At 35.4% G+C, this 15,655-nt stretch overlaps 1 protein-coding gene across 1 annotated transcript in view; it reads right to left on the reverse strand.

Annotated features, from left to right (window-relative positions):
• Nucleotides 1-912: 912 nt before the first annotated feature.
• Nucleotides 913-15,655, reverse strand: part of LOC126177085 (protein Skeletor, isoforms B/C) — a 744,541-nt gene continuing 729,798 nt past the window's right edge. The window contains exons 13-14 of the mRNA XM_049924333.1: nt 13,072-13,235; nt 913-2,763 (exon numbers count right to left, since the gene is read on the reverse strand). Of these exons, the coding sequence (XP_049780290.1) occupies nt 2,608-2,763; nt 13,072-13,235 (320 nt within the window). The 3' untranslated portion in view covers nt 913-2,607. The remainder of the gene's footprint in view (nt 2,764-13,071; nt 13,236-15,655) is intronic.

Below are 15,655 nucleotides of genomic sequence, written 5' to 3' on the forward strand. Positions count from 1 at the left end.
TGTTCATGTATATTCATTGTGCTGATATAAAACATTCATTTTTTTGAGGGATTGCAATTTGCATCTGAATTTCTCATAAATCTTTTAGTAATTCGGTTTCCTGTATCAACAAGTATATAATAGCATTTTTACTGTCTATGTTGTTCCAAACGCTTCTGGTGAACACATGGTTAATGACAATGTTCAAGTGATATGTGTCATAAGCAGTAGTATTAACTGGACATTCTATAAAATACTTGGATATGTAAATAATGAAAACAAAAAAATGCTCAAATCAAAATAATAAAAGTTTATTCCTTCAACATTTAAAAAATCTAAAATAAAATATCTAAAATAGAATAAAAATTGAAAAAGTAAAGGTAAGTTTGGTGTTGAAATAAGAGAAAGAGTAAGAGAGAAGTATTACTGAAAGATGACAGTTATTTTGTTGTGATTTTTCTTGTGAGGATGTAAAAATACAAGTTAACCATCATTAAATGAATCATAAAAATAATATGACTTTGTTAAAATGACTATGTCTACATTATTATCAGAGTAGGGTATTGTGCAGATGGACATATCATGCTAAAAGACCGGTGCATATTGTTGAAAAATAATTTTGTTCTCCTTTAAACAACTCTTCTAATTGTCTTCAGATGTTATTCATTAAGCCTTTTGATATTTTTTTATGGAAGAGAATACCTTTGGGTATTGTATCAACCATAGATCTTTATAACGAGTGGCTTTCTAGCTTTAAATGAAGACAAAACTCGTATTTTAAAAGTGGGACTGCAATATAAATAAAAAAAAGACTTATTTTACTCCTCTGAGGTATCTTAGCAAAAAGGTCATATTATTAGCTGCTAAATGTAGCTACCTTTGCAAAAAATAAAATATTTTCTGGTCAAAAATTTGGTGTTGAAACTTGCAATATTTCTACTGAAAAAATAATTTCAGTTATTTATTGAAACAAAAATCAAAGTAGGAAACAATTTTCCACAACTTGGCATAAAATGACTTGAAGTCATCTACAATATTTGAGTTCTTAAAATATCTAACAACAGCTTGTATTGTCTTACGTAATTATTGAAATTCTGACAATAGCTTGAAACATTTTTTCCTTTACACTGGAAAATTGGTTAAAATTCTCTCTCACATTTCAACGATGTTTATCTAACAAGATCTGTAGAACATGAATCAATCAAAACAGCTACAAAACAGGTTCTCTATACACCATTATCCATTTAAAATGAATCAGAAGAAATAATAAAGCATAGAAAATGAACCTTAATTCAAATTTAAGTATATGTTTTTACCAACCTCACCACAATAAACTATAAACTAAAATTAATATATAAAAATTATTTTTGTACATTGTAATAGAATGTCCATACCTTGCATGTTACAAAAATATTACTCATTAATAGCATTATGAATGTCTTTCTCATAAGTGATTTAAATAGAGAACATCATGAATTACAAAAATATATTCTGAGCTTAAGTATGAATTATATGTTTCTGTAAATATTTTTGATATGCAAGGAATATTTGTAGTAATGTGTATATTCATTTGCTTATTCTATTAGGATCTACTGTAAAATTATTGTCCTGTCCAGTCAAGCACAGATGAGGTTATGTAGTTGACAAATATTTACCATCAAAAATTTTTCTGTCTAATCATAAAGCACCAGTTGGAACAAGTAGTATCATAAAGTTTAACCTCAATCATTTCATTCAACAGTGTTGTCATTCAGATTTCTCAAAATTATAGGCAGGTTTTTTTGCATAAATAGAAGTTTACTACATCCAGTTTTGTTTTTTCGAAGGGCTACTTTCCTCTAGAACAAACTCACATAAATTTTTGTGTACAAATATTTATTTGTACAGAAGCTTAAAAACTATAAGGAGACAAATAATGTGCTACTTGAAGTGGCCTGCACTGCTATCTGAATGGCAAACACTGGAATATTGGAAGTTCAATAACTGAATTTTCATTTGCAACATCATGCATTTTGATATGATGCAAACAGTACTCAGCAGAAACTTAGATTTCTGTAGTATACTTCTGAAACAATTCTCCTGGATTTCAGAATCTGTGCACATTGCTTAAACATGTGTGGGAGAAATGTGTTAATACACATACAAAAACATATGAAAGAATGAAACAGAACTGTACATAGCTCTAGAATACTGAGATACCCGAAAGCATATATCTCAAAGCTTAAATTACTTTGGATCTTTAAAATTAAGTAATTGTCTCCATGCATCACCTTCACTAAGTGCAAAAGTATCATGGCTCATTCACTCATTTCACACAGGATTGGAATTTCTTTTTAAAAGTGCAATGGACCCTCTTTTAGCACATGCACAGTTAATCTAGAGGAAAACCCAACTTCTATCACAAGTCATTAACTTCCTCCAAGATAGAGAGTAACTAACAATTGTCCAGTTACTTTACTGATGGTTTGTGCAATTTCTTAACTTCATATCAATCACCATGACACAATCTCATTCTGTGCGTAAATGCAAATTTATGTTCATGGATGTAGAAAAATTAAAAATTGGTTACAACTCACCCTAAAAAAATACAAATGCAAATATCTTATTGTCAAACTTATTGTCTATGTTTCATCTCTGAAAGAGCAGAATGGTGTTCAGCAGAACAGCTATCAGAAGGACCAGAGATGGCACTACCACAGTGCCTGAATTTGTACCATTTCGTTGTGACCACCGTCCTCGATCCACGACATGTATCTTCCAGCCCAAGTTATTGTGGGTGTAACACTGTGATGAAATAAACAAACAGCTGAATTTAAAGAAATATACACTTTTGTTAATTACATAAGACATCTTTAAAATTTTATTCCAAACTCATGGTACTGTAGCTTCAAAACTTCTAATTGTATTTGAATGAACCATCCACTGTTCAAAATCGGGAGCTACACGATTTCATTCTGTTGGTTGGTGATATGGTAATGCCACAGTGTTTAAGATGATGTGGTCTCAGCTCTCTGAGACTGCAGATGTGTGTGCAAGTTGCATTTATGTGAGTGTGTGCATGTGCATGTGTGTATGTGTGTCTACTGCTGACAAAGGCCTTAATAGCTGAAAGCTTTAATTGTGTGAATCTTTTTATTGTGCCTATCGTGACTCAGCATCTCCACTAAATGGTTAGTAGCAACTTTCCTTCTTTGGTATTGTCACATTCCATCCTGGATTTTCTATTCAGGATAAAGACATATATAAGAACCTGGGCAGAGAAACATAATGGAATTGCAGAAGAAATGAATCACAGTTCATTAACGATGTCTGTAATGAGATGGAACAACATCAAAATCATAGTGAGATATGTGATATCTCCAAAAAACTCTATAGCATCACTGGTTAATTTAACTGTTGTATTTGGCTGATAGACACCAAGAATACCAATCCTACTAGAGGCAAGGAGGATGTCATGAGGTGGAAACAGCACTCTGAGAAGATAATGGTCTGGAATTAATCAAGCAGTTAAGTGACTTACACTGGATTCTCCAATGCTATTGTGGCATTCATTCCAAAGACTGGTTTGACGCAACTTTAAAAACCACTCTGTCCAGCACAGACATCTTCATCTCTAAATAAACTACTGCAACCTGCATTCATCTCAACCTTCTTCTAGTGTTATGCAGTTAAACAGGGAACACAATTCAACATTTGGAGAATTATAAATCTTCTGGTCTAGACAGTGTATCTGGGGAGATGATTAAAGTAGTGAGGCAGGAAGGTGTTGATGTGCTGCATTCATTCAGGAAAAGAATATAGGAAACTGGGGAGTGGCCAGAAGACTGATGAAAGTCTCTCTGTCCATCCCATTGCACAGGAAGGGGTCTCTCAGGAACTGCACTATCTACTGCCTATTGCACTCATATTCCACACAAGCAAAATGTTGCTCTACATCTTGAACCAGCATTTGAAGCTATATCTTCAGCCTGATGTATCTATAGAACAGGTAGGTTTTTTTAAAGGAAAAGGAGCTCGTGAACAGATTTTCATCATACAACAAATATTTAAGGATTGTGAGAATTCTGTGTTCCCAATTTTGTATGCTTCCTTGACTTAAGTAAGCTCGGGAAAAGCTGTGGCAGGTGCTTATATAGTTCAGTGTGACACTACACTTCAAATCACTGATGAGAACTCTGGGCAATAATCACCCTGCAGCTGTGAAGACGAGTTCTGGCACATCTGATTTCTTTGGTGTGTCTAAAGTGTCAGACCGAGGTGTGTCCTAATCAAAGCAGTTAGGAAGCAGAGAGTTTGGTACTTCTCATCAAACACTTATCTTATGAAAATATTGGACAGTTAGACTTCATTGATTTCAGTCTTTGTAGGCATCTAAAGGGACAAGCAGAGTGCACTCAGTTTGGCATTTTATGCTGAAAGTGGAACAAACGGATGAAAATTTCATTATTCTATTAGACTTGAAAAGTTAAACACTGTAACAATATTATGAAAATGAAAGTTGCTACTCACCATATAGTGGAGATGCTGAGTTGTAGATAGGCACAACAAATAAACTCTCACGTCTTTTTTTGTGCCTGTCTGTGACTTAAAATCTCCACTGTATTGTGATTAGAAACTTTCCTTTTCATTATAATTCTACAGTCCATCCTGGATTTCCCATTGTTTAACAGACACAGTATTCAGATTTGGGAAATGTGACAGATACTGACAACTGTAGAATGAATGAGATTTCTCTGAAAAATGTATTGTGTGAAATTTTGTGCAATCATTTTTGGACTTATTTTTTTCCCTATAAGAATTCTCCAGATTTGAAACTTCAACAATTATCACCTCAATGCTTCAACCTCACAGCATGAGGTTTCTTTATGTGAGTATTCATAAAATAATTGATAACTTTTCATCCCATATAGAACTTCCTATACCTAGTTATAACAGAGGTTATCTCTGTGCAAATAGGAATGTTACAGAATGTACTCAGGTTGTCCTTTCTTGTGTGATATCCTGGGAACCACAGATGAAGGTCAACAGGCAGATTCCATGTTCCTACATTTACAGAAAATGTTCAACAAAATGCCCCACTGCAAATTGTTAGTGAAGGTCTGAGTATAAGGAATAGATTACCAGATATGTGAGTGGCTCAAAGAGTTGTTAATTAATTGAACCCAGTACATTGTCCTCAAAGGCAAGTGTTCATCAGTGAGAAGGATATCACCAGGAATGCCCCAGGTAAGTGTGATATGAATGATCTTTTTCTCAATATACATAAATGGTCTGACAGATAGGGTGAGCAGCAATCTACGACTGTTTGCTGGTACTGTTATAGTGTATGGGAAATTGTCATTGTTAAGTGACTGTTGGAGGATACAGGATAACTTAAATGTAGAAAAATGTAAGTTAATGCAGATGAGTTGGAAACACAATACTGTAATGTTTTAATACGGTGTTTGTGGTGTACTGCTTCAGATAGTCATGTAAATTAAATATCTAGGCAAAACACTGTGAAACAATATGAAATGGAATGTACATGAAAGATGAGTAGCTGGGAAAGCAAATGGTCAACATCAGTATACGGGGGAATTCTAAGAAAATGTGGCTCATCTATAAAGAAGACCATGTATAGAACATTGGTGCAATCCCTCTTGAGCAGTCCATTTTTGAGTACTGCATGAGTGATTGGGACCAACAAAAGGTCAAATTAAAGGAAGACATTGAAGCAATTCAAAGGAGTGCTGCTAGATTTGTTATCATAAGGTTCATTCGACATGCAAATGGAGACACTTTGTGAACTAAAATGTGACTCCCCCAGAGGGAAGATGATGTACTTTTTGTGAAGCACTATTGAGGAAATTTAGAGAACCAGCATTTGAAGTTGACTGCAGAATGATTCTACTGCTGCCATTGTACATGTTGTGTAAGAATGATGAAGACAAGATAAGAGAAGTTAGGGCTTGTATGGAGGCATATAGACAGTCATTTTCCCCTTGCTCTATATGTGAATAAAAAATGAAAGGGACTGACCAATAGTGGAACAAGGTATTCTCCACTCTGCACCACATGGTGACTTGTGGAGTATGTATGTAGATGTAGAAGAATTTTGAAGATAGCTTGTACGCTGTGTTAGCAGAGAAGATCTCACTGAAAATTTGTGAATATTTTATTGAGACCTTAAGGTAATTTCAGTGTAAACAAAACACACACACACACACACACACACACACACACAAATTGGGTTGAAGATTTTATTTTTACAGCAACCATAAACCAGTCAGCTGTATTATTTTTGTTTTCAAAGTAACTGGCTGTCATTAATCCTTACACAAATAACTTCAGCTCCGATAATTCCATTACTCTCTGATCATCATCACCCCTGTCCTATATAACTGTGCCATTCAAGCACAGAGACAGAGCTAGGTAGCGCTGTGGTAACAACACAACAATAACAACAACAATAATAATACTATAATAATTTTGTGTGACTCAGTGACCTTGTGCAAGTCTTTCAATTGGATGCTTCTTCAATGACTTAATGTCTCTAACCTGACCCTGTTATGCAACTGGGAAAAGGGGACCTATAACATAAATCTGAATGATGTGTTATTTCTGGTGAATTTAAACATCATTAAGGGGTGAATGTTAGATTAAACGGCAGACTGAAAAGTCTGTGGCCCATCTGGAATTTGATTCTGCAAATCTTTTGGTTTCCCAGCATGTGCTTTACCACTAGACCATCAAGCCTGATAGTGCTGTTGTATTGGACTTACATTTGAGAGAGTTTTGGTTAAAACTCTGATGAAGCCATCCAGATTTATGTTTTCAGTGGTTGCTTTAAAATGTAAAAGTCAAATTCTGGGATGGCGCCTATGATAAGGATACATACAATTTTCTCCTCCATCCTTGTGTTAACCAGAACTTGTGCTCCAAGTCATAAATAAGACATTAAACCATAATATTCCTTTATTTCTTCCTGCAGGAGTGGAACTTCTTATACTTCCAGTCCCATTTACAGAACGCTTTTACTTTGCAACAATAACTTCTTGCAACCCGTATCTGATACAGAGAGCCATGCTCTGAAACAGCTAGAATAAAATTCTCCATATCATCTGTATAAACTACTTATATCTTACACCCACTTGGGACTATTACTACCAGAAAGCAAATCAATCCCATCCCACCCTCATTCCTCATCTATCAACTGCCTATGCCCAAATGCCCCATCTTCCAGTCACTGCAAGCAACAGCTAGAGTAAAACTCTCAACACCATCTGAACAAACTACCTATATCCTACACCCATTTGGGAATATTACTACCAAAAATGTAAATCATCAATCCCATTCCACCCTCACACCTCATCTATCAGCTGCCTGTGGCCTACCTTTCAGTCACTGTGAGGAGAATGGTTTCCTAACTTCATTACTTTGTATGTTGCATTTTGTATGGGCTTGATGATTCAGTTAACATGGGTGAGGCAAATAGTGACTATAAGACCGTTATGGCTCTAATTAGTATGGGTATTAAAAGGAAAGTGAAAAAATATAAAGACATATTTTTGCTTGGAAAATATGACAGTAAACACACTGAAGATTGTATATGAAGTCAGAGTGAAACATTCATTCTGGAGACAAAGATGTGGAGTATCAATGGATAAATGTGAAAAAAGGAATTGTACAAAAATAGGGACGCTTTAGTCATGTATGTACTGCGATGGGTTATGAGGGATGGAAAAGGCCTACCATGCTTCAGTAGCCATTCTTAAAAATCATTACAAAAGCAAAGAGATATCTCTCACAGATTAAAATGAAGTCAAGAACTTGTTGAGAAACAAAAAACTGAATGATGACAACATAACTGAAAGAAAAATATGAGAAGCAGTCAGTTAATTTGGGAAAAAAATCAGTCAATTTAACAAAAATTCCAGAGGTTTTGGTCCAGCATAATGTTAGTAATAACAACAAATGGATCAAAATTTTCTATTAAGTCACTCATAATATGGGCACCAAAACAGAAGAAGGCAGAGAGGAGCCACAGAAATTAATTTTGTCTTCTGAAATTATTTTGCTATGAAAAAATATAGCTCCTCTTTACTATCACTGCACAAATGCCAAAATGACAAATATTGAAAAAAATGATCACAGAATAAAAAATCAACTGAAATTGCTGAATGGAAGAAAGAAATTTGATTAGTGAACTACAATTTTATGTAGATCAAGGGAAAGAAATTGCTCCCCTTGTAGCAGCAGTTTATTGTGGATTGGTGGTGCAACAAGGTATTTCAAATGATATGGAAAATGTCCACATTATTCCCATTTCTGAGGAGGCTGATACTGATGACTTCAATATGTTGTACTCTTATGAACAACTTATGTGCTTGTTTACGATGACTCTTTGTAGAATAAGAATATCTTGTGAGGTGATGAACATAGCATCCACAAACAGTTATCTTGTAGTCTACAAGAATACAGCTTGCTCTGTGTGCACATGACACCCAGAAGTCAGTAGATAAAGGCATTTAGGCTGGTGCTATGTTCCTTGACTTGTGGAAGATTTTGGTTACAATTTTGCATTGTCTCAAATGAATAAACTGTGAACTTGTGGAATATCAAACAAGTATTCAGGACTTCATAGCATGTAGAGCTCATTCATAGTTCTTAATGGGTAAAAATTATAAGATATAAAAGAAACGGCCGGAGTACACAAAACGAGTGTTACAAGAGATGTTATTGTTCAAAATCCATGTAAATGAGCTGGTGGATTTTTCTGCACTATATGGTGAGTACCAACTTTCCTTTTCATAAAACTGTATCACAAAGATGTTGTTTAAAGACAAACATAACCACATTTTTTGTAAATCATCAGAGTGTCACACTAAAATATTATGATGTACATAACCACAACACAAGAAAGAAGCACAGTTGTTACAGACAAAGAACCTAATTAAAAGTGACAGACCATGGTCTAAATATCAATGGCTTAATTTGGTACACCAAATTGCCATAATCCATAAGAGCACATACTGCGAATCTGTTTAAAACAAAACTAAGATCTTTTCTTGTAAATAAATGTCTGTAGACAGACAGTGTCCCTAACACTTGAAGAGCAGATATTGACAAAAACACCAGACAATTAATTGGCCACACACCCACAGATTCAACCTCAAAAGTTAAATTTTAGGAGTAGTTTCTGAACCTTTCAGAATTAACACAAGAGTTTGGCAGGGCGATGGGTTCTCACTAATTCTCGTAAATCTGGATTTAGACAAGATCATGAGAGAGTGAGATAAATGACTTTGAGCAGAAAACATGAAAAGAATCCATCTCGGACAAGGAAGAGGAAAATTTGTGGTGAAATGTCTCACTTTTACTGACAGAACTAAACTAAACGCCGCCAAACAGGCCGTGAATGCCTAATGGTACTGTCCAGCTGCCGTGTCATCCTCAGCCTACAGGTTTGTGGATATGGAGGGGAATGTGATCAGCATATGTGGCCAGCACACTGCTCTCCCGTCTGTATGTTTCTGAGACCAGTGCTGCTATCTCTCAGCCAAGTAGCTCCTCAGTTTGCCTCACAAGGTCTGAGTGCACCCTGCTTGCCAACAGCACTTGGCAGACCAAATGGTCACCTATCCAAGTGTTAGCCCCATCTGGCTGCACTTGGCTTTGATGATCTGACAGGAACTGGTGTTACCACTGGCCTTTTACTGACAATATTGCAATAATTTCTAAGAGCAAAGCAGATGCAAAGATAATATAGTGAGGTAAATGTTCAGGTTAGTTACACCAAACAACACCATTTTAACAGTAGTTCATTTATTCACCTAAACACATCAAAGGCTCACAAAGAACTGACATGGCAGAAAAACCCAAAGACCACACTCAGCGTCCAAATACAATGTTCGGAATCTAGAAACAAACGTATATCAATGCTGGTGTCAACCTTATCAGTGCCACAACAGAAAGACTTCAGAAAATTGAAGTTAAAACCAGATTACAAATATCATATGTGAAAGTGGAATATATTGAACAGAAAAAGAGAAAGATCATGCAAACACAATACCAAAACATCAAAAGAGTTGTTTAGTTTAAATGTTTGGCAGAATGGATACTATCAAATGGATTAGGTAACACCACAAGCAAAGAAAGGCCAAAGAAAATTGAAATAACATACAAGCTCATCCACAACAATATAATAAAAGATCAATATTGTTCCAGGCAAAAATTGAACTCAAAGCAACAGTAATTAAATCAGAAGCTCTATACGGATCTGAATGCCTAACACCAAATAACAGAGACAAACGAGAAGAAGTAGAAAAGAAAGAAATTATAACCCTCAGCAAAAATTTTAGGGCCACAAGAAAACAAAGACAACAACTGGATAAAGAAGAGGAAGATTTGCACAGAAACATAGAAACAATCACAGACCCAATATGGAAGTGGAAATTAAAGCTTTATGGTCATATCTACAGAATGAATGACAAGAGGCTAATTAAGAACATTTTAAATTTAATTTCCAAATTAAAAAATACTGTGAACTACCTGGAAAATATGAGAAGAGTCTTTGAGAAAACTTAACATAATAGGAGACACTGTAAAGAACAGAGAAAACATCAGGCTATTAATCGATACTGCAGAGTTTTCCTATCCAATAATAACAACCACAACCTAGGAAGGTAATGTCAAAAGAACAGAGGCAGGCCATCAGCAAATGCATGAATAAGTTCTGGGAAGACAAGTAGAAAAAGATTGTACCATAGTCTTAGATTCTAAGCAGTCTAGAAATGACCAAATTGTGTTATTAAAAAAATTAATAAAAAGATTTAAGTCAGTATTCATTGAAAGAATTCTAAGCCATATATATTATTTAATAAATTTTATAGATAAATACATTACATATTAAACTTTTGTATACAAATATGATATGTATTATATCTTTGTAAACAATTATACATTCGCAAAAATCATCATGTGATGACCACATACAAAAAGAAACATAAATAAATAAATTTTGATCTGACTCCAAGGCTAAAAGAGAATCAACAAGCATCTACAAGACTTACGGTCAAAGTTATGAGAGCCTATACTCTAAAAAAAATCCTTGCCCAGTTCTTGGAAAAAGGCACAGATCACACCCATCTACCAGAGGGGTATTAGAAGTGGTCCACAAAACTACTGTCCAATACCCTTGACATCAATTTGTTGTAGAATCTTAGAACATATTCTCAGCTCAAACATAATGAGGTATCTTAAATAGAATGATCTCAGTGTAAGCCAGTATGGTTTTGGAAACATCGATCATGTGCAACCCAACACACACTTTACTCACACGACATACTGAAATCTTTCCATCGAGGCAATAAGGTAGGTGCAGTATTTCTTGATTTCTGGAAAGCACGGGACTCAATGTTGCAAATAAGCTTAATGTCAAAAGTATGATCATATGGAGTATCAAGTGAAATCTGTGATTGGATTGAGGACTTTCTGGTAGGGAGGACACAGCATGTTATCTTGGATGGAGACTCATTGTCAGATGTAGAAGTAACTTTGGGTGTGCTCCAGGGAAGTGTGATGGGACCATTGCTGTTCATGTTGTATATTAATGACTTTGCAGGCAATGTTAATAGAATATTCAGATATGCAGTTATCTGCAATGAATTGCTACCTGAAAGAAGCTGCATAAATTTTCAGTCAGATCCTGATAAGATTTCAATGTGGTGCAGAGGTTGGCAACTTGCTCTAAATGTTTAGAAATTTAAAATTTTACACTTCACAAGAAGAAAAAATATAATATCCTATGACTACAATATCAATGGTTCACTGTTGGAATTGGCCAACTCATACAAATATCTGGGCGTAACACTTTGTACAGATATTTGAAATGGAGTGTTCTCATAGGTTCAGTAGTGGGTAAATCAGATTTCAGTCTACAGGTAGAATACAGGGGAAGTACAATTAGTCTACAAAGGAGATTGTTTGCATATCATTTGGACATGTGGTTCTAGAATATTGTTCAAGAGAGTGGGACCAATACGAGATAACAAGGACTAACAGGGGATATTAAATGTATACAGAGAAGAAAAAGGCAGCACAAATGGTCACAGGTTTATTTAAACGATGGGAGAGTGTAACAGAGATACTAAAGGAACTGATCTGGAAGATTTGTGAAGACAGACGTAAACTATCCTGAGAAAGTCTATAAACAAAGTTTCAAGAACTGGCTTTAAATGATTACTCTAGGAATGTACTGCAAGCCCCTATGTATTGCTCACATAGGAATAGTGATGGTAAGATTAGAATTATTACTGCAAGCACAGAGGCATTCAAACTGTCATTCTTCCCATGCTCCATACGTGAATGGAACAGGAAGAAACCATAGTAACTGGTACAATGGGACACATCCTTTGCCATGCTCCTCACAGTGGTTTACAGAGTGTAGATGTAGATGTACTTGTAGATGTAGACAAAATATTACTTCCTCTCAACTACAACTCTTGATAAACTATAACAGGAAAATCAAAGAAATCCATGGTCATATGATGGCTTACTGACAATTGTTTTTCATGCACTTGCATTACACATGATGTCCCGCAAATCCATCATGTCTCTCCCTAAGGCTTCCAGAATATCTGTTGCAAAATGAATATTGATGACAGTAATAGTAATACAATTATATAAAAAATTCAATAAGAAATTCTCAGATATGGGCAGTGACACAGATAAGAGCTGTATTCTTGAAGAATAATGAAATTTGTAATGCAGACAACTGTGTTTTGACAATAAAACATCAAACTTCACAATTAAGATTTCTTATCAATAATATTCTATCTCTATCTCTCTAAAACACACACACACACACACACACACACACACACACACACACAACACACACACACACACACACACACACAATACACAATATGTGCGTATCTGGATATATCTGGATTTCCAGAATTTATTACAAATATATGAAAATATAAGGGAATTGAAGAATTGCTGATATATATAAAGAAAGATGCAGGCAAAGTGAAACTCAGTAAATGAGAACAAGCAAGGAGAATTGGCCAAATACACACATAAGTGGATAATAGTAATCTTGCTCACCTGATAGTAAACCAAGTCTGGTGTTTCCTCATCAACAGTCCAGTTGAGGTAAGCTGGTGCACCATCATCACACACTAGTCTCAATGTTTTTAGGAATTCTTCAAATGTTTCTGTCTCCGCTGATTTATCAATGGTTTTGTGTGTCCATTCACAGTAACGTCCAGCTATTAACATAGAATACATACTTTCAGTTTACTTTATTAGCAACAAATGATGGCAAAACATTTTTGTGTGAGTTTAATAATGACTGTAGTCAAATGAATGTAGAACAGATAACAAAAGATATAATTAAGTGTCTTTTGTAAATAATGTCAAGAATATGTCGTCAGTTGTGGATATGGCTCCTTTGTAATATGATGGGTAAAGAAGTATGATAAGTTATCATATTTAGTAACTATGAAGGACATAAGAGGGGGTAAAAAATGCTTTCTGCTCACACAGAAAGAAAGTGTTACATATAAAATACGGGAATAGTATTTCAAGGCTACTGGGTACAACTGAGAAAGCAGCACCTGTTAACAAAGCATTACTTCCCTGCTAACATTATTGTGTTCATGTATGTGTAAGCAGAAGTAGTACATAGCAGTTTAATGGTGGTTACATGTTAATACAGTGTGTAGTCTTAATTTATGACAAGTAATTTATGTCTTTCAATGTAGTAGGTTCTACACTGTGTATCCACTGTTTCTTATTTTGTTAAGATATGCATGGGTAATGAAGGGGGTGTTGTCACTTGAGTCAACAATATAAACATGAAAAGAGACATAAATGTAGACCAGTACTTAGATTTAGGAGACGTAGATTTCTGTAGTCAGTAGAAACACAATTACAGCACGTTTAGCACCCCCCCCCCCCCCCCCCCCCCCCCACTTACAAAAGACAGAATAAAACTTAATTCCTTAGCATGGCCCAGACCTTGGCTATCTCAGTAGATTGTTCCAGCAGAGCTATGACTTTAACAAAACCAGCCCTCAAACATGATCATATCTTCTTCATATCCTCCCCACACTTACCCCTGTCATCTTTCATCTCCATCACAATACTTGCAACCTATTTGTCAAATCATATGACATTCCCAAAGTTTGAGCCCTACCCTAAGTTTTCTACTCTTCAACTGCTTTCACTGTAAAATCTTCACCATGCTCACATCCACTACCCACCACTGGTAAATCATACGACATCGAAGGTGAGGTAGCATATAAAATTAATGCATTGTTTACTAGCTGGGATGTGCTTACTGCACAACTTTCTATATATGAATGCCACCACCAAACAGACAAAAGTCAAGTATTGGCACAAAAGAACAGTCTGCTTTGGGAATGTCCCATATCCTTTTGCTGAGCATGCTCCACAGCTTGCCTCAAGAGACTTGTGTAGCTTATGATAGCTGAGGGATATTTTCTTTATGAGATAATAGTGTCTAGGCTAGTTTCAAAAGCTGGCCACTGTGGCTGAGTGGTTCTAGGCACTTCTGTCCAGAACTGCACTGCTGCTACAGTTGCAGGTTCAAATCCTGCCTCGGGAATGGATGTGTGTGATGTCCTTAGGTTAGTTAGGTTTAAGTAGTTCTAAGTCTAGGGGACTGATGACCTCAGATGTTAAGTCCCACAGTGCTTAGGGCCATTTGAACCATTTAATTCCAATACATAAAAAAGGAGCTACTGACTTACCTTCAAGTTACAGTCCAATATCTATAGTCCCAGCTTTTTGTAAAGTCCTTGAATATATATTAACTAACAATTGTATGTTTACTTGGAAAATCTAGGAATACTTAGTGAATCACAGTATGGTTTTAGGAAAAAATTGTGAACTGTTGATGCTGTAGACTGTGTAGTTGAATACATACAACAGGTGTTTGAGGACAAAGGCTTTTTTAAGCCACTTTTTATGATCTAAGTAAAGCTTTTGGCTGTGTAGAGCACACATCACTTCTGGAAAAAATTCAATTCTATGGCACTGAAAGTAACAGCCCTAACCAATTAAAATCATATCAACAGAACTGCAGGCAAATTGTCTGTACTGCCAAGGAAATGTCGAGAATAGAACAAGTTAAGGTAGGTGTTCCCCAAGGATGCATATTGGTCCCCTTTTTGTTCCTAACAGTGATCAGTGATCTGCCATCATTTATAAAGTCTAGTACAGTTTGATATGCAAATGATACAATATTTTTTCATTGTAATAATGATCTCAGTGAGCCTTAGTTGAGTTGCAAAGACAATGGACCAAGCTTCCAACTGGTTTAAAGCAAATGGCTTCTTACTGATTTACAACAAAATACAGCACATGGTTTTTAGTCTAAAAGACAAGCTTCCATCACATGATTCTAGCTATGTTAAGTTTTTGGGACTATATTCAAATGATAAATCATCTTGTCAACATATACAATATATTAGGGGGTAGCTGTCAAGAACATTTTATATGTTAAGGTGACTTACGGATTGTGTACCCGAAAAGTATGTTAGACCATACTATTTTTCTTTCTTCCAAAGCATTCTAACATATTGTATTATTTTATGGGGAAACTCTGGTTGCGTGAATGGCATCTTAATACTGCAGAAAAAAGCTGTTAGGGAAATTATTGGTT

The sequence above is a fragment of the Schistocerca cancellata genome, chromosome 3 (assembly GCF_023864275.1).
Source record: "Schistocerca cancellata isolate TAMUIC-IGC-003103 chromosome 3, iqSchCanc2.1, whole genome shotgun sequence".
In the NCBI taxonomy this organism is placed as follows: domain Eukaryota; kingdom Metazoa; phylum Arthropoda; class Insecta; order Orthoptera; family Acrididae; genus Schistocerca; species Schistocerca cancellata.